This window comes from Struthio camelus, chromosome 1 (assembly GCF_040807025.1).
Source record: "Struthio camelus isolate bStrCam1 chromosome 1, bStrCam1.hap1, whole genome shotgun sequence".
Classification (NCBI taxonomy): domain Eukaryota; kingdom Metazoa; phylum Chordata; class Aves; order Struthioniformes; family Struthionidae; genus Struthio; species Struthio camelus.
This window is the reverse complement of record NC_090942.1, coordinates 215,088,310-215,114,093: the sequence shown is the minus strand read 5'-3', so window position 1 is coordinate 215,114,093 and position 25,784 is coordinate 215,088,310. Positions and strand designations below refer to the sequence as shown.

The following is a 25,784-nucleotide window of genomic DNA, read 5'->3' as shown; positions in this document are numbered from 1 at the left end:
TTGAATCTATGTGGGAAGTTGAACTGCTGCCAGAAAAAAAAAAAGAAAAATTGCTCCCATTTATCAACCTAATAATATACATTGTATAATCTGAATGCATTTAATTATAATTTACATTTATTCTTAAAGCTAGAGAGACATGGTCTACCTGTACAATGATATTAACATTTAATATTTTCTAGGTAATTGTCAAGGTTCAGAAAGGCAGGAGCAAGGGAATGATGATATAAAGGATAAAATCACAGTAGAATGGTATATCATCAAATGATCCTAATATATGGAAGGAGGAAAGCAGGGGGCATAGAGTGGAAGAAAAATAGACATATCTTTGCAGCCAGATTTCAGAGGATTTGAGGAATTAATAATAGCAGTGAAAAGACTGAAGTTATTCAAGGGTTTGAGTTACAAAAGTGTTAAAATCAGGATCACTGCATATCAAAAAATCTTTCAAATCACTTATAACAAAGCATATAACAGTTCCCGTTGCCATTCTGCTTTTTTCTCTGAGCGAATCAGAAAATAGTGACATGTCTGCTTGGGCTCCTGGATCAGGTTGTGTCAGGCTTCTGGAAAATTCAGGGCTGGATCTCTGCTTTACAGCTGTTCTGTCTTTGGAAATTTCTGAACCTGGACAAGTATTATTATAAAGGTAGTAAAAAACTGTGGCTGAGCTTTAGATCTGAAATGTGAGCTATAAAAATAAGGGCTACACCATCCTTCAGCCTGACATGAGACACAACATATGAGGCAGTACTAAACTGAGTGACATGAAGGATATATGCAGGAGAACGTATCTTTTAATTCATTGTGTGGGAAATACAAATGAACTTTGACTTTTTTTTCTTTTTGATTTGTTTTCATTTGCAATCTAAAGACGAAAATGTGGGAACGCCACATGTTTGCGGAATATGAAATTTAACTGTGACACTTCTCTTGAAACATAGAAAATAAGCTATTCCTTCTGACAAGTACTACAACACTTAATTTTTATTATCTGGGGTCTAATGAAACCATCTGAGCTTAGACTTAACCAGCAAATGAATATCAGCATGTTGCAGTGTAAAGACTAGACAGTTATATTTTTATTCCTAAATTCTATCTCGAAATCCAAAAGGGCCATTTGTTAAATCAAATTTCTGTCCAACTGAAAACCCAGGATTCTCTATGGATCCTTTCATCCTTATTAAAAGTAGCTAGAGTTGGATAAAATTCAGCAAACAGGTAAATAAGTTTAGTATTTACATTTTGTATGTCTTTCTGTATATTTAGCAATAGAACTTTTTCTCATATCTATCCTAAATCTCCCTAAATCGCCCTTTCTGCTAATAAAGTCTTTGATTTTTAACCTTTTTCCTAAAGTTCTACTAAATTATTGGTCATCTTTCTTCTATGGCAATATTTACACACTTGCAAAAAGCATTTTTTTCTTTGTCTCTGAGAAGCTACATGGTTAAATCGTGAGTAAACAAATTGCTCTCTGCACCCTGCTAAGACAAGTGCAGAACGCTGCTGCAAATCTTATTTTCCCTGTTCATCCCTTTGAATACGTTCTTCTTCCCTGTAAACCCTGCCACTGGCTCCTTGTTCCCAGGTCTGTCAGACGTACGTTGCTTGTCTCACTTTCAGTGCCCCCAGATCCTGCCTGTTGCTGATCTTTCTCCCTAATTAATCCAGCCTCCATCATTCCCCACCCCATTTTCTCCCTTGCTGCTTTAAACCATGCCATTTAATGTCAGGACCCCCAAGCAAGCATCTACAGAAGTGCTCCATCATCCTCCTTCAGATTCTTGTTCCCATTGTGCCTTTACCTGAAACTACCCACTTTCAGAGGTCTGTAACCTCCTCTGGTTAAACTGAGATGTTTCACTGCTTCATCAGCCTCTATTTTTTCTTCCTTCTTAGATTTAGATCATAGATGTTTGGGATAAGTATTCTGTTTTTGCTCTGACTTTATATAACACTTTAAAAAGTGCTGTTCCATCCGTGCCTCTGGCTTTTAAGGAACTGTGGGAAAAACAGAATAATTCAGAAGTGTAGGCAGAAGAATTAATTTAATTGAGTGGTAAAACCAATAAATATACTCCGCTTCTGGTGACTTTGAAGAGAATTTTTCCACTAAGGTTGTGTGAGCTAGAGTTTCCCAACAGGCTTGGCTTGCATTGGGTTTTGTTTCTGTGCTGCGTTAAGATGCAATTGCAAAGCACTGTCACTAGGAGAAAAGGGTACTAGGAATTTGAGCTCTGATGGGGGCACTTGTCCCTGAGAAAGCAAGCACATATACACCTAATCTTTAAAGGTCCAAAGACAATCAATAGCAAGGGATTGGATTAGCCTTTTATGACCTGAAGAAGGTTGTTCGGTGGAGTTACTCATCTGATGCAAGTTGCACACCTATTTTCGAACTTTACTGAATCGTGGCCTTAGTTAATACAAAAAATCTGACTGGTGCCAGAGGAGAAGCCAAATCCAATTCTTGCAAAATCCCTGGTGTTCTAAGGCCATTACACATCTCCTCTTAAAGATGAATTTTAAATCCTTTGCTCTGACTCTTGATGTTCAGAGGTGGCTTATATCAGCTCTCCAGTGACACAGAACTGATTACATTGAAAATCAAGTCTGCAAACTTCTCACTTTCTGCAGTGCTCCAGCCGGGCAGAAAATCAATGTACTTAGCAACGGCAGTGACACCCATTTGGATTAAGTAAGTATGCTCAAATCTACAAATGAAAAGTGGGTTTGATGCTAAAATTTTCACCTCAGCATGAACTAAGTGCGTGTGAAGGGATGGAGACTTATTAGAATTTGACAGAAATGAGTGGACAAAAAATCATTTTGCATTTTTTTTTTCAGATTCTTTGTTTAGTTGCTTTCACAGTTTTGTTTTACATATCTTAGTAAATTATGTTTTTATTCCTTAATAATTCCTGTTCATCGCTTTCTATGGATAGCTTGTATTTAAAAATGAAAATAAAGTCGATAAAGCTGGCTTCATTGACTTATGAATTAATGTATTTTCTGTCTGTAGAGGCAAATGTAGCACACCGTCTTAGTAGGTAGGGATCCGCTAACTAAGCACAAAGATATATGTATATAGCTAAATTTGTATCTTGAGATTAGGCGAAGTCATTTCTTTACTCAGATTTCAGCTCTGTCTCTTGTGCTTACTTTCTCATTGTTCAGATTAGTTGTTTATATTATTAAACATCATTAGTTTTTTTTTTTTTTTCTTCAAAGTTGTGGAGTATAAGTCATTTTTTTCCACTCAAGGGATGGCTGTTGCTTTCTAGGTAGACACCTTCGTTCAATAATGATGTCATCTACCAACACCAATCAGCGTTATGTCTTTTTATCATTATCCTGAGAAGTGAAGAATGATTGGCTTTTTGGTGGGAACATGGGTTTTTACTGTCTACAGCATTTCTCGGTCTCTTTAGGTGGAATCCTGAGAAACTCCTTTAACTTTTTATAGCAGTTGCTGGAGAATAGAAAGCATTTAGTCAGACAAACTAAAGGGTACAGACCTGTTTTCCTACCAGGACAAATCTGAAAGGATGCTAATATAGGTATCCTCATGAAGAGGCTTTCAGAATACTGTACAAAATGCTTATGACCATGGAGACTAAGTATCGTTTTTACAGTTGGAAAGTCTGAACCGAAGGGAATTTAAGACACAAAACCTGGAGTGCTTAAAGTTAGGGAATAAAATATGAATTCAGGAACCAATACAAAAGTATAGTTTTCAAAGTCACAGTGAGCACAGGAAACAAGGTAAGAAACAGAAACGACCTCGACAGTTTGAAAAATTCGTGTTAATTTTGAGCTCAAACTCCCAACATCAAAAACTCTCACTCCTGAGAGAAATTTGCAGAGAAAACATTTGTATTCCCACAAATACCTGCAGCCCGTAAAGTTGCCAGGCAGTACGTTACCAATTTCAATGTTTCTTCAGTTTATCAGATGCCCTTGCATTGGGGCTATTATGAGCAAAACCAGCATAGGTGTCTTTGCACTTACGATAGATATCATGAAACAAATCTGCATGTCATTTTTCTGGTCAGCCATTGAACTCCTCTTTTATGAATTTTGACAGGCATGCTAGATCAAAATCAAAACTATAAAACTGAGTAATGTGATGACTAAGAACATTCTGCTTAAAAACCCTGATTAAACGGGCAGTTTTAATGGGTTTAAATGGGATGCTGAGTAGTGCATTTAATTTAGGGAACTCCACAACTTAGTTAATTCTCTTCCTCCTCCCCAGCAACAATAAAGAATTAAAGCTATTATATTCTGCTTTTTTTTTCCTTTTACTATAACAATCATGTCCTAGCACTGAATAAGATATTAAAGCTGAAGGAAAAAATAATTCAAACACTGCATTTGTAAAACTAGCCCTTTTCTCTGATTATGAATTGCAAATCAACAGATTGCAGCTCTTACATATTTCCCTGTTTATTCGAAATTCCTAACTTTTAGGAACCTATTTGAGCAGTTGCTCTTTCAGGATCTCTTTGTAAATGTTCTAGCAATGAGTGCTATGTAAAATGAGCTATTCAAGCCTTATGATTAAGTTGTCTCATCTCCATGAATGGGTGACTTAGTTTTCAAAAATAATATCTCCTTGCACCCCCGAGATGAATTTTGTGTCATGGTGAACTGTATTTTAGGAACTAAAACTAAGTACTCATATCCTTTCGTATAAAAGTGAAATTAGATTTCTCCAGTGTTGATAAAAAGTAAGCAAAAAAGATACACAGACAAATCAAGTTGAAATCTCATTGCTAATGCAGCACACTGATAGAAAATAGGTCTTTATTAGTTTGTATCCAGTCATGTGCACTGTACTGACATCTCAGGAAAGAGATCTACATTAGTGTGGGGAAATCAAGTTTACTGCTCCATATGCGGTACCTGTCAATAGAGCAAATAAAATCCATGTCAAGTCATATTGGAAGGATATGATGGAAAACATATGAGAAGAAAGTCAGTTGAATGTTTAAAATGTACACTTAGATGCTGGGATTCTTAGATTCAACTTCCAGCTCAGTCACAAATTTCTTCTGCGACCTTGTATAAAACTGGAGAAAGACTCAGCAATCTAAAGTGGGAGTTAGGTGGGATTTTGATATGTGCAAATCCATGCCTTTAGCTCTTAAAAACTTCTCCTGGTCTCTCTGGTGTGTGGAAGATATTGATGTTTTTAAGAGGGAAGGTTTCTTGATGCTTTGAGCTGTGCTCCAGCCTGTGAACAGCACTTTGCTTTGAAGCTTCAAAGCTCTCCCACTCACCACCAAACACCTGATCATTAAGTCTTCTCTTTTGCTTCCTTATTTTTCCAGTAGTTTAACGGCATTGCAAGAAGCTGAATAATGGGAAAGTGAGAAGGGACTAGGATGAAAAATTCCTTTCACATGGCGGTTTCTTTGCAATACCTTGCAATCATCTCAATGGTACAAGAGAACCTTTACATCTTGTCATAATACAAAGTAATTAATAGAAGTAACCAAAAAATGGAAAAAAAAACATGTCCTTTTGGAAAAAAAATATTTTTGCCACTCTTTTGGAAAAATGACAAAATGTTATGGCAGTTTTTGATGCAATCAGTATAATTTCATGAAAAATATCAGCTTAGTCAAAATGGCATTTCCTGAAATGACTCATATCAGAAGGAAAACTTAGTTAAGGAAATCTTTTAAACTAGCTAGCCTTCCATCTGAAATATAAAAATCTTCATCCTTTGACCATATGGACTTCTGATAACTTTTAGTATATTAATTCTCTCCTTGTTCCTGTGAAGTAAGGAATATTATTACCCTTATTTCAGAAAAGTAGCACTGAATCTTGGAGGACAAGATTTTAAACATTGTTTAGATGCCTAGGGAGGTAGATTAGCAGGAAGTTTTTGACATATAGAAATAAGTTAGGTACTGAGCAACTATCTATTTATTTCTTTAGAGGTCTAAATATTTCAAAATTGTGGCTGCTGTCATTTTTGAAAATTTTAATTTTAGTTAAGGTAACTTTTGCTTATGGGCAGTGCCAGACCACTGGACCTTGTTTGCTGAGGTCTGACTTCCTTCACTCTTTGGTTAATCTTTCTCTTGTGTGAAGAGCCAGCATTGCACCTCCAGCCTCTCTGAGTCCAACCCCCTTGCTATGCCACCAGGCCAGGCTGCTTTAGCTGTTTACACCAGAGTTTCAGTCGTATGGATTTATATATCAGGACTCACTTACTCGTGCAAGTCTTGTTGTATTTAGGATTCTCCTGAGGAAACCCTTCCAGTCGGCACTGGAACCTGTGCTGCCAAAATTCCTGAAACCATGGATTTCGGTGATTGGTTTCTGGCCGAAGCTGTAGGTAATAATCATCAAACCATTTCACATCAGGAGACTGGAGCTTGATCGTTATTCCACCGACAGCTTCACGCTGATACCCGTCTGTCACATCGTACCGGTCTGCCCAGCCATCACTGCAGGGATAAACAAAAGAGAGACAACGTTAACCATTCAAAAGAACAGGAAAGGGAGATTTTTTGAAAATAGCATTAGGACTCTAACAGCACACATCCACACCTGTGAATCTGAGTGAAGTTTAGTAAAGCATTGGTAATACTTCTAGAAATTTTCAGTGTTTTCTGTTTTCTTACACTTGCTTGTAATTGGCACCTTCCGCACACATAATGTGTTCTTCGTCCTCCACTTCAGGTAACCACAACATTAACAAATCACGTATCCTGAAATTCACTGTGTATAGGCATATCACTGCATCACACTGAACCCCACTGAGCTCTGGAGAGAAAAACTTAGACTCAGTGTTTTCCTGACCCCATGGTGACATTACTCATGTCTGAAAGGAGGTAACCTTGAGAGCAGGCTCTCCGTGCTGGAGGAGGAGGGTGGCAGGGTCCTGCCATAGACTGTGTCTATACTGCATAATGGATCATGGCACAACGTGCTACAAGATGATTTGGAAGGGCTGACACTGCTCAAGCAGAGATACCAGCTTAGAGCTCAGATGCTGTGACTGTAGGGCCCTGTCTCTGAAGCAATAAATCCTCTCTGCAGATAGGACTGATGGAGCCGGGCAGAGCATCACACAGGAGTAGTTGCTTCTACTTCTTGGGTGCTGGTGGCTGGAGTATCGTGGACTTGTGTGATGTTGTTCTGCATGCAGGATTTTAATCTCCTTCTGCTAACCTCTCTGCTTGCAACTGTCTGATCAAAAATATCTAGCGGAAGAGGCTAAAACCTTAATGTCACAAACATCTCAGGATAATTCCCCTCCCGTTGGGCTGGTAACGGATTCCCTTGGACAAACTGACATTTAAAAAATTTCACTCAACTCTGCTAAATATATACATATCTTATTACAGCATTGCAGATTTCCGCTGTTTTGTCATGAAAAAGATATTCAAGTTCTTGTCAAACCCCAGATCTTACAGTTAGAATTCTAGAAGAATCTCGGACTTTCTTTCATTTCTTCTACCTTGCTTCCTTCTTTCCTTCCTTGCTTCCTTGTTTGCTTCCTTCCTTCCTTGCTTGCTTGCTTCCTTCCTTCTTTCAAAATATGTATATATATTTATAAAAAGCATTGACGTTAACAATTGTATAAAGCACCTTTAAAATCCTAAAGGCTGAATGATTAGAAAATAAAGAATAAGCTTATATTATATTATTTTAAAACTTCTTGAGTTTTTTAGAGCTAGCCCTAACTTTTCTGAGTTAGTCCTACTGTAACTGATGTAGACAACCTTTAGCTGTATTGTTCTGTTGCTCAATTTGGATTATTGACTGTCTGGTTTCAACTTTGCTCCCATATTTCAGAGCATGCAGGAAGTCTGTCCCTACCACATTCCCTGTTCTGTACTTGGGGACTCCATCGGCACTGCACGGCGCACAAGTCAGGACCTTAGACTATGACTCCTTTTGCACAAGACACCATTTTTATGAAGCCTGGAATCTGGCTGCATCGTATTAGCACATCTGCAATGCCAGTAAAAGCAACTTCCCCTGCAGCAAAAATAATATCCAGTATCTGGAATGAAAATGAAGGGACTATTAAACATGCTTCAGATTCTAAATGAAGTGCTTTACTCAGCACAAAAGAATAAAATGTACGTTCACGAGAGGAGAAAGTTGAGCAGTGATTTTCAGCACTTTGAAAATTTACCTCCACGCTTACATCCAATTAGGGATGAACATAGGTGTTAATGTTCCTAAAAGCACTCAGGAGAATCAATATTGGCAAACACTCCACCTTCTATCAGGACTGCTTACTGATCTAAGAGCTGGAACCACTTACAGGTTATTTTAATGATAAAAGCCACAGAAGTGTTTTTTAAATGTCGGAAGGGTTTAACCTTTCCTTTGAAATATTTACCTCAAACTTTGGCAAGTTTTTAAGTGTGTTTATCCTTCTTCATAAAATTTGATAAATTTTATGAATGTAGGGAGTAATAGGTTTTCTGTAGGTTTTTAAAAAAATAATAATAATAAATGGAGTTTGCCAGAATGAGATCTGTCCTGTGGATACCTGAACTTTATGAACTGTCTCATAAATAACTTCAGAATAAACTGTTTTTCTGTAATTAATTTCTTCATCATTTTTAAAGGAGTATTTCTGTAAATCTAACTCAGCAGAGTGCCATAAAATTTATAATATTGCTTTGTGAATGGTTATCCCTTCTAAGAAGATTTGCAATAATGACACTATTTTATAACTCTAGGTTATTAAAAGACAGTGAAATAACAGTTTCAAACTGCATATTCTTCTCCTCAACTTTTCCATGGAAGGACCTCTTAATTCAACAGAGCTGCTTTTCAAATAAGTATTTTAGCTTAGGTTTTGAGGCCAAAGGCTAGTAGGAGGCTAATGTGTAAGATTTCATCAAAGTCCAACACCTCAAATGGACAAGGTAGCAAAGCACATGCTCAGCTAATATCTAAAAGCCAGTGGAAATGAAGCAGGATAACAGCTTGCACAGAAATGCAAAAGCACCAGTAGCATGTGCTGTTTCCATTGTGCAGCTGCATTACAGTAACAATGCTAATATTCCTGATGTTAGTCTTGTCCCGTCCTCTGAACTCATTGAGGGGTGTGAAGCTGACTGAGAAAGGGACAGAGAGGGAGATATCTGCTTACTTTCACACAGACCCCATTCCCTCCTCAAACCTCCTTCTTCTAATGTAAAAATATATTTTACTGTAATAGCTAGTGATATCATTTTAGTCCACTAGAATTTTTATCAGGAGCCCTTCAAAATGGTATTGCCCATCACTAAAATCGACTGGTTCAACTGAAGAAAGGTATTTTGGCTCCAGAAGTGTAGGAAACAGCTCCAACAGAAGTCTAAAATCTCCCCTATAGCCCACAGCAGTGGTGAGGTGCATGTGCTACCACTGATGAATGAAAGGACTGTACTGGTGAAAGAGTTTTTTTTTTTTTTTTCCCTTATATTAGCAGTGGGGGGTGTAGGGTGCTCGGGTAAATAAGTGGTTGAGCACAGCTTCCTCACAAGTAGTAAAAAAAGTCCAGGTGAACTATGCTGCAGTAATGATTATGGAGAGTTTCAACAGATTAAAGAGAATATGGATGTCCTTGATAAGTAGCTACACAGGCTTGGTTTTTCTCCCTTGTATGGGCACAGTCCTCTCAATTTTATTCTGATTTATGGAGCTCTGGATACTTTTCACTCACGACCTCTTGCAGAGAGGATTTGTGCTTTTAGTTAGAGTATCTGACTTTTCTTTGAGCACTCATCTCTCTTTTCCCTTCTTAGGACCCTAAATTAACTTTTTCTGAAGGCATCTAATAGTTTAATCATTTCTTTCAGCACAGCAGCAAATGTGCTAGTCATTCTGGTCCTAATGTATGTCCTTGGTATCATGGCAAACTGCAAAGACCAGCAGTCATCCTCGCATGTACTGTAGAAACATGTAAATTAAGGCTTGGGATCATCCTTTCATTTCTCCATATTTTTCTTTACAAGTAATACAGGACCATATCGAGAGAGCCAATTTATTTAAATGGGTTTTCCCATGCTGCATGCATACTGACTAACTGTATGTCATGATTACTGTAAGGTATATTTACACACAAACTTGAATTTAGAAGTTAGGTTAGATGCTCTCAGCTGCAGGGAAGTTTGCACAGGGCAATGTACCCCACTATCCAGATAGGAACAGCAGCTTGCGCTGCGTCTGTGTTTTTGCACGCTTGCTGTGTAAATATGCAAACTAGCTACTCAGTAAAACCTGAAAAAAAGGGTTTGAAAAGATATAGAGAATAGATAGTCCATTTGCCAATCGTAAGGTAATTTTATGTATATCTTTATCACTCTAGATGGGATTTTGTTATTCTGTATATAAAAGTGTCTAACTCTTCAAACTTTTTGAGTAATCTATTACTGTACGTAACTATCTCTGTCAATAGAAAGCTCTCCTCTGTGTAACATAATGATTCTTACTGCAGCTTACAGCTATTACTTCTTGTTCTATTTATCGTGGAGATGAAGGACAGACTGAAAGTTACTTCAAATCTCTCTTCAGTGCCACAGTTAATGCAGTATAGAAATATCCTTAACCTCATAATTGCTACATATGTTTATAAATGCAGAAATTGTCTCCACAGCTAGCATAAGCATTTTATGTAATGAAGATATTGGGGAAGTGTAATAAGAAGAGAGAAAGAAATCTTTTCCAAAGCCTAACATATTCCTACAGGTCAGGAAAAAACGCATTTCCCTTGATTCAGTCCTAGCCCCTCCTCCATTACATCTCTGCTGGCTCTTTTCTCTGAGCATTACCTCCAACTGCAAAGGGAATACTCAAAAGAAGTATGAGAATGTTTCCCATATTCTTATCTGCCATTTGTTAGTTCTAACATTGCCTTAATTGGGACTGAGGCAACTCATTAGCTTTGGTGCTTCCATTTTTGCAGCCAGATACTCTAGTGATAACATCTAGCTCTCCCTAAAGCTGGGAAACCTGCAATCAGAATTGAAGAATAAAGACATTCTCACCCACCAGGCTTTGAATTCTTTACTTCTGTGTTCCTCCTATGTGCAAGAAATACATGTTGTTTTTTAACCAATGGGCAAATGTCCTTAAAATGATCTCACTAGGACGTAAAGGTAAGATTGTACATGAAGAAACCTTACTGTGAAAGAAAGTAGCAGTTACACAGCTGCAGCAGCAAGAGAAAAAGTCTCACACTGAGATATCTATCAGGTGTACGCAGTGATGCATATATCTTATTCATCAGCTTGTCAGAGTAGAAAGTTGTCAATAAGGTAAGATGACTACGACATGTGCAGATTTGGCTGCTGCTAATATTACACTCACATTCAACACAGTGGGGAATTCTTTCTCAGGATCATGACTTGTTTTCCACGTGTCCAGTTGTTTTGTGTTTGTATTCTTGACTGTCACACTAATGTCTGTTGCATTTTTCTTAAAGACTTGCTGTGTAAAATATGGTAACATCCATACTGTATTAAACAAAATATAACATTGCTAATGATGTTTCTAAAAAAAAAAAGCCATTTTCGAAAATTCTCATGTACCAAAAAAGAATAAAGAATCATAGAAGGAAAGAAAAAGGGAAGAAGTAACTTACACTATTGCAATGCAAGCAAAAGATGCACTTGAAATAGGAGGGCAATTACGGTAATACTCCTTGTCTGTCCCTAGAACTTATTTGCATGTTTACATTGTCCTAGTTATAGTTTTTTAAAGGATATGTCAGGGTGATGGAGAATATAGCCTAAAATATCCTTCAGTAAACAGAAGGGCAAGGTTCTGCCTCTGGTTTAAAGGTCTGTTTGGTCTACTCACAGTAAATCACAGCATGATGTTGTATCACAAAAAGACTTCGATAAAAGACACCACAGACCCCAAAATATTTACAATATTTATTAATGAATAAATATATAATGCAATAAAATCATTCCGTGTTTTATGTCAGGGCTGTATAAGCACCTTTTTTTTAAAATATATGAATAGAAAAGCAGAGGTCAAAGCAAGCCCTGTTTAAATCACTGCATGGCTATGCAAAAGTATGTCACACAAAACACCCTGCTCCTATTCCTCCCTCGAGAACCCTGCATATTCAAGGTAAGGAGTGAGTCTTCAAAATCCCTCTAGCTGAGCATACCTGATCAAGCAGGACTGTCATGGTAGGTCCAGCATTTATTGTTATGCTACGTGTAAAGGTGTGAACTTTTTAGGATTATGTTTGGAACGGTAAAATGTGAGACACCTGAATGTATCTTCATGGATTTTCTCTGTTTTATCCTTTACTGTCTTTCATATGCAACAGCCAGCACAAAGAGGAGCTTCCCTGGGTGGGTGGCACTGTTGTGCTGACTTCAGTCTACTTTGTCTATCACAGAGAGGAACTTGTGAGAGGAAGGGAAAACAATTTTTGCAAGAAAGTGTTGATACTCAAGACAGAGGAGGTGCAGAACTGCATCTGTTATAAGGCATTTATTTGAACAAAGTATTTTTGTTTGTTCTGGAAAGAGTCACCATGGAGGGAGGTGAACATTCAAGTGAAGAGCAGTACAGTTTCTGCAACAGCAAACTCATACTTGAGGCAGTATGAAGAGGTCATCAGAAAAATATTTAATGACTATAAAGATGATTCATTCCATCTGCATGATGGTGATGACTGCTTTGGGCTCATAGAGTGCAGTCAAGAAAAACACTTAAAAAAAGGTGAAGGCAGTCACTCCCTGTCAACAACGAGACAAGAATTTAATTCTAGAAAATGTCTTGGAAAAGACAGGATGGCCATTTCTCCAAGAACATTCTACCTCTGTTTGGTGTGCAGCCTGAAGATCAACAGCTTGCTACTGGTTGTTAGGGGTAATGGGGATTTGCAGAGCCAACTGACACCCTCTACAGGACTAGCAAATTGTTAGAGCTGCCCATCACTGTGAATAGGACAAAGGAAGAGAACTGCTGCCTCCGTACTCCGTACTCCGTACACTAGATAAGAGAATGTGAAAACCTTTACTTGCTTGGTAAGAGTCATGTGAGGCAATGACTGCTCAAAAGAGGTCATAAGGCACACATAAGTAAATGGACAATATTTAATGGGTTCAGGAAAAGCAGACAAAGGGAAGAGGAAGTAAGGAAGAGGTATTGCTCCATACTTCAAGCTTTCATTCACTTGTTCAGAGATCCAGAACATGGAAGAAATTAGAGCTATGGGCAGACTACTAGTCATGCTTATAGGTGACAAGGATGTGGACCGTCCCATGGTATGCATCTGCTTAATACCATAAAACCTGGAAGATAATGTGGATAAGGCTTTCTGTGAGCAGCTACCTAAGCATCCTCCAAAGCCTAAGACTTAGCGTTAATGAGGGGTGGGAGAGGAAGACTGAAGATGGTCTAGCAAGTTCTTGGAGCAAATAGGTGACATTATTTGGGTACAGGGTTTATCTAGTTACAAGAGAGAGGGGGCTCTTCTGTAGATGTTTAAGTCTCCCCATAGGAGGGGACTACCTGAGAAGGTTAAGACAGAGGGCAACCTGGGTGAGAACAACCAGGAAAAATAGCATTTATCATTTATAACTCTTAAAAGAAGAAAAGAGGAATAATAGCAAACTTCATTAAGCCCAGAAAGATTTCAAGTTAAATCTGTTTGAAGGACAACCTAAGGAAGTGAAAGTTAAAAAGTACTTTGTAGCATCAGATTGGGACACAAACTAGTGACATGCAGAGGAAGGCTAGGAAATATAGTAAGACAGTAGTGTGACTATATCACGAGTGGAAATAGATAAAAAGCAAGAACCAACTCAAATTCCCAGGGACCAGCATGAAAGAAAAACCTGAGTACACAGTGATAAAATGAGAAATGTCAAGGCACAAAATGAGCTGCAACAAACAAGGGACATCAGAAGTTGTGCTAAACACTTCTCCAAATATCTTACAATGAGAGGAAGACAAAAGAAGCTATTGACCTGCAACTACAGGGAGAAAGCTACCAAAGGCAATTTCAGGGCAACCTTTAAAATTTCTTAACAAAAGCAAAAGCAAGTGTTTAGCTCAATTAACAGTAGTGACAGAGGTTAGGCCTCAACCAATGAGTGGGAAGGTGACCTAGAAAACAGGCTTAATTGAATTAGTTGAAGATTTGTAACCTAAAGAAGTAAAACACAGTGCCAGGAGAGGGGAAATAACTGTTTGCAAGTACATTAAAGCTCCTGCGGAAAGAAGACCATAATCTGTTTATGATCTTGATATTAGATAGGAAAAAAATTAATGGACTTTAATTGGGAGAAGAAAGACTCATTTTAGATCGCAGGACAATATTCCTCACTGTAAAGAGTATGAGGAACTGGAACAGATGGCTCGGGGAATCTGAGGAGTCTCAGAGAGCAGGTTAGGCAAACGTCTGCATGGTATATGTGGCCCTGCCTTAGCAAGGGAAGGAAGGTGGACCACTTGACTTTCTGAGACCAATTTCACCCCTGTATTTGTATTATCCTATGTTAAGGTTTGCCATATGTCTGGGAATGTGGATTTTATATAAACTCGGTTGTTCAGAAGAGAGAACGCAAATGCACCTGCTTCAAGATTTCCCTAGCTTAAGACATTTTAATTTATTTCTTTTCTTGCTGTTTTATTTTTTCTCTCTCTCTAGTGGGATGTGAAACATCCACAGACAACAAAAATTGAATAAGCCTTAATTTGTGTGTATATATAACTAACTCAGTTGATTCAATAAGGCTACTCAGGAGTGTGAGGTTGGTCACATGCTTGTGCCCCTGCAGAATCAGGATTCCCATTCTAGAGAGGAAGCACTGAAATTAACCATCTGGAAAAGCACTTTCTCATGCACAAGATGAAAGAAGTAGGGAAAAATTTTCTCCTAATTAAAGCTAGTTAACATTTTACACAGTCAAGTTGTTTTAAATGAAAAGTGATTTTTTTCTAAACTAGAAATGCTTTTTTTTTTTTTTGGTACCTTTTTATTCCTTTATCAATCTTCTCAACACAATTCTAAATGAAGATAGTATTTTTTCTCTTATTTTTTTTTGGTGGGAGGAAGGCAATATATTTCCCAAGTAACACTAACCCTCAGGACAATTAAGATAATTCTTTATATTTCTAAAACAGAAAAGACATTATATGTTCCCTAATTAATACACTTTGGCCAAGAATCTGAAGAAAGCACAGGTTTGGCCGTTTAAGGCCAGCTACTCAGTTTTGAATATTCAAGTCTGAATTTCTCTGTTATTGACCCTACACACAATTTTTGTTACTTTCATAGTCCAAATTGCTTCACTGATGGAGACTGAAACTCCAGTGCCAATCAGTCCAGGACAACACACCAAATCTGCATAACTCCAAAGTGATTGCACAGACTGGCATACCTACCTACTAACAGGGTGAAGCACTTACTGTTTTCTTTGCTTGCAGCCTATGCAAATATTACAAATCTGTTTATGATATTTCTCAGATCTTAATCATAGGGTTCAGATTTTTCTTGATAATGTTCACTTCAATGAATATTTTTAGATTCTTAAGAAGCCTTCCAAGGAAACAGTGAAAGTCTGCAACTCTTGAGGGCCAGCTGGATAAAAAAATATTTCAAAGGAGAAAATCCTACATTGATAAAGGGATTAAATAGACACTATAATTGGTAATTTTTTCATTCAGTACGACCAGATTCTTCAAGGCCAGTTTTAGATTGAACTATCCCTGAAAAACAGTGAAGTCTATCTATTTTACTGTCTTTCCGTGTCACATCCTGATATTACAAATCCACACTGGAACTTTATTATGTTGAGAAACAAGTATACGGAGAAAGACACACAACCTGTGACTTGAAGAGTTTTATTTATAATCTGTTTCAAAATTTAGTAAGCACATGTATTGGACAGTTAAAGAGAAGCAGCACAACCGGGCAATATTGTGCAGTTCAGCAATCCCCAAAACTACTTCAGCCCTTTTCAATCTCTCCTTTATAGGAAAATTTAACCATAAGCTTCTTTTGATCTAATCATACTAAAATAAGTTAAGCATCAGTGATTTGCAAATATGGCATTTTGGCCAGTGGGGAGATTTTTGTTAGCTGATCGCTTTGAAAGAGTAATGAAGGATATTTTATCAAGAAATCTATAGGGAAAGGTCTGAAGTGAACTTCATACCTTCTGACATACTGAAACGTGAACCCTCCTCAAACAAGGTGTAGCACTGAGAACTTATTTGAACTGTTTCACTAATAAATGAATTGTTTATTTGTGTCACTAACAAATGAATACATGAAGAAATGTAAACATGAATATAGTTAAATGGGTCTCCCCTAAAAGTGCACAATTTTTTTTTTTCATGATATAATGAACTCACTGGAGAACCAGCTCCCTGCTATACATGTGTTATTTGAAAATTATTGCAACATTTTCTTGCTCTGCTTTAGTGAAATGGCTCAGGAAACTTTTATTCAGAGTAAAAAGGAGTGTTCTGCCTCTCTGATGCACCTAAACCGTACTGTGATTAATAATAGTTTTTGCATGTGTGCCACAGGTTATGGTATTAGAGCTAAGACTCCTGCGGTTACCACTTAAGTTTCTTTTCCCAGGAGTGTGGAGTGGTCTGATCACTGCTGCTCCCGAGCCGTGGTCAGACAGGACGAGCAGGAAGAGATACTGTGTGATATAGCACGGAAAGATGAGACATGTCCCCTAGTTTGGTCCAGTAAATAACTCACTACGGCAAAAGTGTCTTTAAACTTGTTAGCTCTGGACAAACTACGGTCACTTAAATGCCATGAGTCAGTAGCAGTGATGTAGAAAAAGCAGCATGGGGATCTCTGAGGAAACTGGCTGGGATATTCTGCCCTTTCCTAATCACTACTTCTAAGATTAGACAAAATGCTAACAGATACATATACACAACAAAAATAGACTCCCCACCCTCCCTTTTGTAAACATTTCTATTTATTTTCTAAATTGAAAATGCAGCAGTATCTTGGGATCTGCTGAGCTGATTTCTTCCTCTCTAAATTCCCTCCCCCACTTCAATCTATAGCTAAAGCTATTACAGTTAATGAGTAACATTCATTAGGCTGGAGACTAGTCTTTTTTGTTATGCAAAAATCTGTTTTCAGGACATATAATGATGATGGAAACTGCTATTCGGCCCACGTGCAATCATTCTTCTGCCAAAAATCTGACCGATAGCATTTGAGAATTTTTCTCCACCTGTGTAGGAGTTTGTTGACTGAGCAGCTGTCTTTAATTTACCTTTCATTGTATTTCACTAGTTTTTCAGGTTTTTTTCTGTATCTTAAAAGCTCTAAAAACATTAAAGAGTTATCCTGCTTTTCTGCAAAGAGCTGCCAGTCTCTCAAAGGTGGATTTTTTTTGTTAAAAAGTGGGGAGGGGGTCTGCCTTTGATGAGCAGTAGTGAACTGTTGCATTCAGATGAGTTCATCTTATAATAACTGTGTATACAATGAATAGGGATTCTTGTCTTCCTGCTTGGCTTTTTTTGGATTGTAATAACTCATCGTTGTCTTCCTTTTCATGCAGATTATAAAGATAAATGAATTTAAGGGCAATTCAAAAGAAAGAAATGAAACAATTATTTTAGGCAGCATGACACACAAAGGTTTCTGCAAGAGGATAACTAGTAGAAATAGCTATGCAGTGAATTTGGCAGATACCTTGCCTAGGGGACTGCTGGTACTAATTACTTGCAGTAATTACTTGCCGGATTACTTACAGTGTCCAAACTTTACCTAGCTGAGAAAGGTTGTGATGGCAACTTGCAAGGTTGGTAGTCTATAGCAACATACAATTTGCATAAAAACCAAAGAATTGTGCAGTGGCCTGCATCTGTAGTTCAGAGCTGCAAAGTAGTTCAGTCTGACTCTAGCCCAGTCTACAAAAAATAATAGTTTCCAGTGCCTGGTACATCTTCTTCAAGCAAGCTCTCTTATGTAGCTAATCAGGCTAAGTGGAAGTTGTTATGTCTGCATATATAAATTATTTGGGCTATTCTAAATTAAAGAGAAATCTAACTGGATGTTACTCTGTAATATACTCAGGTTATTCAATCTGCATAGCATGATCTGTTGATTCCTGCATAATTAGCTAAATGAAGGTAATTATTTCACATATTGCTAACAATAAAGGGATTTTGGAAGCCTAGACAACTTTATAAGGTCTTCAAGTTATATTTTCCTAATATCTAATGTAAAGCTTATATGCTACAATTTAAACCCATCACTTATGTGAGAATTGTTTGTTGTCTTTGTTTTTAGAGCAATTATTCACATAGACTTCCTGGAGACCCTCCCATGCTTGGTCACAATCCTATGCTGAAGGCACTGCACAGGTCCCATATGTCATCAGTCTTCTCCCTATAACTACCAGGAGGAGCTGCAAAGCCTTTAATAAAGGGGTGGGAAGAGTAAGGGAGCTTGGTGGATGGGTCCTTCTTGTGATGAGATGTTAGGAAAAGAGGAGAAGGAATCATTTATTCAAGTTTCACATTAAATAAGGACTTCCAAAAAAGAGTGTAAAGGCAAAGACAGTAAGGTGTTCGGTAGGAAAGGTTAAAATGTATGTGGGAATTGACCATAATTTTCCTAGCCAGTTTCATCAAATTGGACAGCAAAACTACTTCCATCACTGATTTGTTGTAGTGCGGAAGGAATACTTCACATACTTGAAGTATATGTGCCAAATATGGTAGCAGCTTTTCTTTTCAAAAATATTAATGCTGTTGACTCATATTTATAATTCACTCTAAGCTGCTCCAAATGCAAACTTCTTATAATGACAGCCTAAAAAGTACCAGTTACATAATGCCAGCAGCAGCAGGAGAGAGAAACAGGAAGGAAAAAATGGTTATCTATAAAGCATTTCAATCAAATATGTATTTGCATTATGAAAGTGGTGATTTTTTTGTCTTCCACAGAATGACTGACTTCAATATAGTTTCTCCTATACTGCAATGTAATGTACATTGCAATACAACGTACCTAGGAAGCGTACATAATGAAATGCCAAGAAAAAGCCATGTACGTAAGTCAGGACTTGGTAGAATTGATAGGTAAACCTCTGCTGTCCTTAAACACCGTTACAAAGCTATTTTTTCTACATCCCATCCACCTGATAAGGAAACAGCTCTAATGACCTTGCAAGAGGATCCTCAGTTTGTTCCACAGCCGCACAACATGATCATTAATATAAACCAATGCTATTTTTCTCCTCCTGATTAAATTTGCTTGCCTTGACTAAGATGATTTTTCATCATATCATGTCCAGGAGAAAAATAACTTATTCCTAATTAGAATTCTCTAGAATCAATGATTTAGTGGGGCTGCCATCTATGGAATGATATTCCATTAGATATCCAGGCGCAGTTTTTATGGATACGCAACAAGAGTATTTGTGCCAAGTTCAAATGTAGTCACAAGAAAGAACAGATACATGAGATAGCTTTACAGCTGGAAAAATAATCCAGAAAAGGGTTAAAAAAAATGATTTTTATAGAACTGTGAACTAATTGACAGGAAAGGTACTGTAAATATTTATACATAGATATACATTAACATGCATATGTCTTTATATATGTGTGCATGTGTGTGTGTGTGTGTGTGTGTGTGTGTATTCATTTACCATGAGTATAGGTATTTCCAGCATTTTTTTGCCTGAAAATTTATCAGCCATTTATGAAAATGAAATTGCAATAGAAAATCCAGCATGTGTGTATACCAACTATTATGTACTCTGTTGTACACAGTAGTGAAATTGTTAAACCTATTATAACATCATGAAATATAATTTAAAAGAACACATGAGAAGTTGCGCCTAATTATTTCTATAGAAGAACAATATTAATTTTAATTAATGTATTTAATCTTTGGATGTATAAAGAAGGAAACAACGAGTATAGACAAAACAGTGTATTTGCACATATTCAGGTATTTTGAAGAGGTGCAAACATTAAGTATAGACAGGTGAAAAGTCAGACAGTAGAAACTCAAATTTCAATGGACGTAACTATATTTCATATATTTTATCAGCTGTTTTGAATAATACTGCATATACTAATATGCAACTTTCCCATTACCTCGGGCAGAATTTGACAATTTATGACTAAATTTTAGGGTAGAATTTTAATGCAGTTCTTGAAAATTTTTTTTTCTATTTAAAAAAAATCTGTGTATGAAGGCGTGGAGAAAAACATGTAGCTTGGCAGCTAATTGCTGTGAGAACACAAATAAGTGGAAGATGGAACAAAACAGAGAATGATAAATTGACAATCTTGTTTGTATTTAGTTTTAGTTCCAATTTTAAAACCATACATACTTGTAAAGATTCCATTTATCCAAGAGACTGCACAAACACCGAGCTAAGCAGCTTCTTATGTGTTTTCAGGATCAGAAATACATGTCTTAGATCTCCAGACTTCAGCGAATTCTCTATAACAAGTCTAGTGAGACCAATAGCAAATTTGCAGGTGTGTAGTAGATGGCAAATTCTGTGTGTGCAAAGGTTTTTAAAGTGATAAATGCTATGTAGGGTTGTTTTTTTTTTTTTTTTCTTTCAGAGAAAGAGTAAGTCATTTCAAGCCAATAATTGCAACAATCAGCACCCATGTAATTAATCAAAATTATAAAGTAATTAATATTTGCAGTCCCCTGGGGACCCATTCTGCAAAATGAGCCAAATGCAACAAAGGAAATCAAGTTAGACCTTTTGCAATGAGCCAAGCAGGGCAAATATGCTGAAATCCTGGTCCTACTGAAATCAGCTGAAGCTTTGCAACTGACATCAGTCAGGACTACCTTCCTAACTCTGTGCTCTGATGAAGACATATCCCTCTAATCCAGTGTCTGCCTTCAAACAATGCAGTATGTGATGGCTAGCTCATTCATTGCTTGCACTCATGTTGGTATTACCTATAGTTAGGCAGAGAATTCCCTTGTAGAACAGCTTCATAAGTACTTAATCTTCTAAAATTCAGTCTACAATAAGTCAGGCGCCACAGGCTGTAAGCATGAAGTCCTTTCAGTCACCCATTTGACACATACTTTAATGATTATCAGATAAGGAGCATTACAAGAAAGGTTCATTGTTGTCAGAAAGAAGAAACCGTGTCAAAGACCTCGTAACCCAAGCATTTCATCACTTGCTGTATAACATTCAAAGCCAGCTTCATATTGAAAACACTGTGTTATAATAAATGTGCTGAAATGACAGAGCTAATCTATAATATACACAGTACAAGATTTGTGAAGCCTGGACTGAAAGACTCTTTGCTGCAGCAAACCACAAATCCACTCCAGGACACCCAGCAAGTCTAAACAGGAATACATTCACATCTTGGTGGCACGTTGTAATAAGAAAAGAAAGAGTGATTTCTTTTGCTTTATATTTTCTTTTGCTGAAGCAGTTTGTATTTCTTATTTCCTCAGAGAGCAGATTAAAAAGCATCCTGTTCCAAAGAGTGTGTATCTATACACTAAACTTATTTTAAATCATTTATCTGAATTAATCAGTACTTGAAGTTAGATATTTTAAGTGACCATAACTCCAACAACAAGGCATGCCTTGGTTTCTGCATTAGCAACTATACAAACATGACAGATTTAGTACCATAAATACACAGAAAATCCAAATCCAAATCACCAAATCCGGCACACTCTCCCTGATAGTGTCCAGTACAAAATTCTTATATTTGATCAAGATCCAAAACAGAATTCAAATGAGTTTTGCAAAGAGCAGCTCACATTTACCAGATGAGGATTTACGTCAGGAACATAAAGCAATAGCAGTCTGATTTGAAGTGTTGTTTAGACATAGCAAATCATTCTGATTCGGGGGTGAAGTAAAGAGTGCAGGTCATAGAGTTTTCCTCCCTAAATCACTACTAAAATATGTGAGTGCAGGAAAAAAAACTTGCAGTCGCTGGCTTCTTTTCCATTCCGTGATGTTTTGGTATGTCACAGAAAAACTTAACCTTTCTCCAAATAAACACTGCTGAGATTTCTTTAAGCTGCTGTTCCACTCAAGTACCTGTGTGAAGGAGGAATTTTAAACAATGTGAGAGGACTCACAGATAGGAAGACCAGAAGAAGCCATTAGATCAGGACCATTAGACTTTGCATAGTCTCTCTGCTTAGAGGGGCCTGATTCTCACTGACTAGCACTTTTATGGCTCCTTTATTATGCAGAACTGGCAGACAGCAGCCCTGACAAAGATAAGAATGAGAGAGGTGAGCTGCACCCTAGATGTGTAACTGACTTTCCCATAAGAAATTTGCTTAAAAATTTAAGTAGCCAATACATAAAGTTGCAACCAAATGCAATGCAGAATATATTTGAAAGGAAAAGCATAAAAACGTGATAAGGTCATCACACTTTAACTTAAAATATGCCTTTTATTGACTTATCTGCGTCTAACTCTAAGTGTGCAATAGCTTCTCCTCTCTGAATGGCACAATAATTGTAGGGAAAACTCCCATGTTTTGAATATGTTGTATATGCATTTTCATTTCATAAGCTCTCATTCAGGGCCCATACTAAAGTCAAGGGTAAGACTCCTAATGCCTTCGGCTGTTTGTCATTGGCTTCTGGGAAACACAAATACTGTTTACTGCTCGGAGCAGTTCCATTAATTTAACTATTAGTGCGGGTCTGAATTGAAACCTGGTCTGCATATTGCAGATGGCTTCAGGTGGAAAAGTGGTTCCAGATTTTATGGATAGATAGTACGTGTTTCAGAAATCTGATTGGCATCAGTTAGTATGAGCTAACAGCAACACAAGCTCTTTCTACACGATTTGATTTTATATATCTGAACTTTTCAGTTGCCTAGGTCAGTGATCCATAATTTTAGTTCAGTGCCTACAATATTCTAGATATTTCATAAAAGATTATAGAAACATTTTTGTAATACTTCACATACTGAAGAAATCAGATCCGTTTGTCGAACGAAAAGTAAGCTTTCAAAACTGGACACAATATCACAGGCAGAATCCATATCCATGTTGCCAAGCAACAGTTTATGACTAAGAAAGAAAGATGTAAATAACAAAGGAAATATCAAAGTCAAGATGAGATCCAAGTCATGGGAGATCACTAAGCCATGCTGAACCTCGAACACATTTTCCTGAATATGGCCCTCAAGAGACATTCCTCTGTTTCATTGGCATAGATGAGAGATTAATTAAGGCCATGGAGTTGCTTTTCTAGCCGCAGGAAACATGGTGAAAGATAAAGTGAGAAGTGATTTTGAAAAAGATAACATTAATAAAGTTATAGCATATAAATGTCTTAGGAGCATAAACCCAAGTAAGTGACGTGGGAGCTTGTGGTGATAATAGCAAGGCTGAATAGGAGCTTTTCTCAGTACAGTTATGTCATTTAAAATTTGTGGTACTGGGCTGGCGAAGCCCTAGTGTAAATAGAATTACACTAATAAAAACAGAACCTTTTAAAATGGCTTATTTTGCTTATTCTACTGACAAATCTTTTTCGCCATAGACTAATCCTAAACCATTTAGAGTCTTCAAAAGTACCTAACTATAGTAAATCAATGGAGTTGCTTGACCTTCTCAAAGAGAGTGCACAAGAACTTTTCAAAAATGCTCCATGTGGTCCAGTTCTGCTCTCACTGAAGTCAATACTAACATTTTCATTGACTTGTAAAGAAGCAGAGGAAAGGAAGCAATGCGAAGCAAAAAAAAAACAAAAAAAACAACTAGTTCCCTATTGTCCACCTTGATGGACATTTAAAACTTTAATAGCAAGAACTTTCATGCCAATTTTAACTCATTTCCATTTCAAAATCTATTGGAATATGTTGTCTGGACCATTTAATGCTAATCAATTTGCAACAAAAGCTGTTATGGCTTTTCTTACCAGCTAACCCCCTCAGCAAAACTGGCTCGTAGTATGCAAACGTACTAGTTTAGATATTTAAAAAGCTTTTATTGATCTTTTAAATGCCTGCAACCTCAGGATTACTCTGTGATAATTAAATAAAAATTGATTATTTCAACTGAGTATTTTATTTGATTAGTTTTTAAATGTAGTTTTTTTAAAATAACATTTACTGTAAGTTCATAGTTCTTTAATTTACTTCTTTTTCTACTCTGCATTAAAGGTTATCTAGCAAATTCTGAACAAACCAGAATAAGCTCACATGTTTTCCTTTGCAACTCTCAAACTGAAGCCTGAGCCTCTCAACAAGGCATGCCAGGTTTTCTTTGGATGATGTTTACTAATCTTATTCGTCTTCCCGGCATAAGACCTATATATGATGTTTAATAAAATGAAACTAATGTTCATCAAATGTACTTATCTCTTTCCACATTCCCTTCCCTACAGGTAACATGTCAGCATATTTTAATTTATTCCTAGTTATAAAAATCTTATTATAAAACTCTTCCTTGACCAAATTTTTAATTGGGCTAGAAAGTATGAACGGACATGCCTCAACAGTTTGATCATTAGACCTTTACACTGGGAGATGAGGGATCTTAGACAACGAATTGGTAATTTATATGTAGTAAAACAGAAGTAGTGAAGAGACTGAGAGATATGCAGCTCAGAACAAGTTCTGGCTTGGAGATGAGCAACTTATTGACAGCTCAGTTCAATTTCTGCTCTGAGCTGGCAGAGAGAGGATCTGAACACACGTTCCAGTAAGGATCTGCAAGTTCAGAGTGACGAAGGGTGGCACAACTATAGTCATGTGACTATAGTGTCTGTATAGTCAAGTCTTTGATTTATTTCAGCTCAAAATGATGTTGCATTCTACTACAAATTATTATCCGGCATGTTTCCCCAAAGGATCCTACTATTAGGCTACAGGTCCGTGTATCAATTCCTCTCAGCAATATCTTTTCAATCTATTGGACTATATCAAACAAAATCAGCAAAACCTTAGGAGGCTCGAAGACATGAAGTTTGGACAAACGTTGTGAAAGCCAGCCATTAGAGGGAGGAAAAGCAGGTATTTTCCCTGGATACGACACAATTTCTGATCACGCAAGAAAAGTACCCTTGTCACCGTGCTGCTTATCTAGTCTACAGTAGTCACCCAGACTGACCACGGTGTATGCTGACACTTGCCCCGCCAAACGAGCAGAGACTGTGGGAGACACCAGGGAGTACTGGGGGATCAAAGGCAGTTTTGGGAGGAGGGTAGGTTTAGTGAGTATAAGAATACATATCCACAGGAAACCTAGCTTTTCTAGTGCATTGCGGAACATCTGGGAGAAAAATTGGGTGATATATAACAGTAGTGGAGTGGTTTGGGTTTTCTTGTGGATATGGTAGAGACTGAGAAGACAAGAGGGAACTGCAGTTGGTTAAATTAATAAGAAAAAAAAAATTTAAAAAAAAGCTTGAAAAAATGCTGTCCTTGAAAAGGCAGAGGTATGTAAGAAGGGGCAGAACAACAGCTCACACATTGTGATGGGTCAATACTTCCTCAAAATTAAAAATAACTGAACTATATAGAAGGAAACAGATTAATCTACTGAAATTCATGAGAAAACAAACAAACAAACAAAAAAAACCTAGCCCAAAATAGAGCCAAATGTCCATGTTCAATGTAATTGAATGTGCCAAAGGTCTTTTGAGTTACACAAGTGAAAAGATTTGTAAAAGTTATGATTAAAGAAGAGGATAAAAGACCTGAAAAAAACCCACAAATGTAGATGTTATTTTCATAATCTAGGGTAGCAGTTCCAAAGCCATGGGATATGAGCGCGTTACATGGACACAACCCAAACTAATAAGCTC

General features: G+C 37.2%; 1 protein-coding gene across 6 annotated transcripts in view; it reads right to left on the bottom strand.

The window, feature by feature from the left end:
* Positions 1–25,784, bottom strand: part of GRM5 (glutamate metabotropic receptor 5) — a 299,978-nt gene that overhangs the window by 62,509 nt on the left and 211,685 nt on the right. For all 6 annotated transcript variants that reach the window (XM_009689083.2, XM_009689084.2, XM_068930536.1 and 3 more), the window contains one exon: positions 6,235–6,470. In XM_009689083.2, the coding sequence (XP_009687378.1) occupies positions 6,235–6,470 (236 nt within the window). The remainder of the gene's footprint in view (positions 1–6,234; positions 6,471–25,784) is intronic.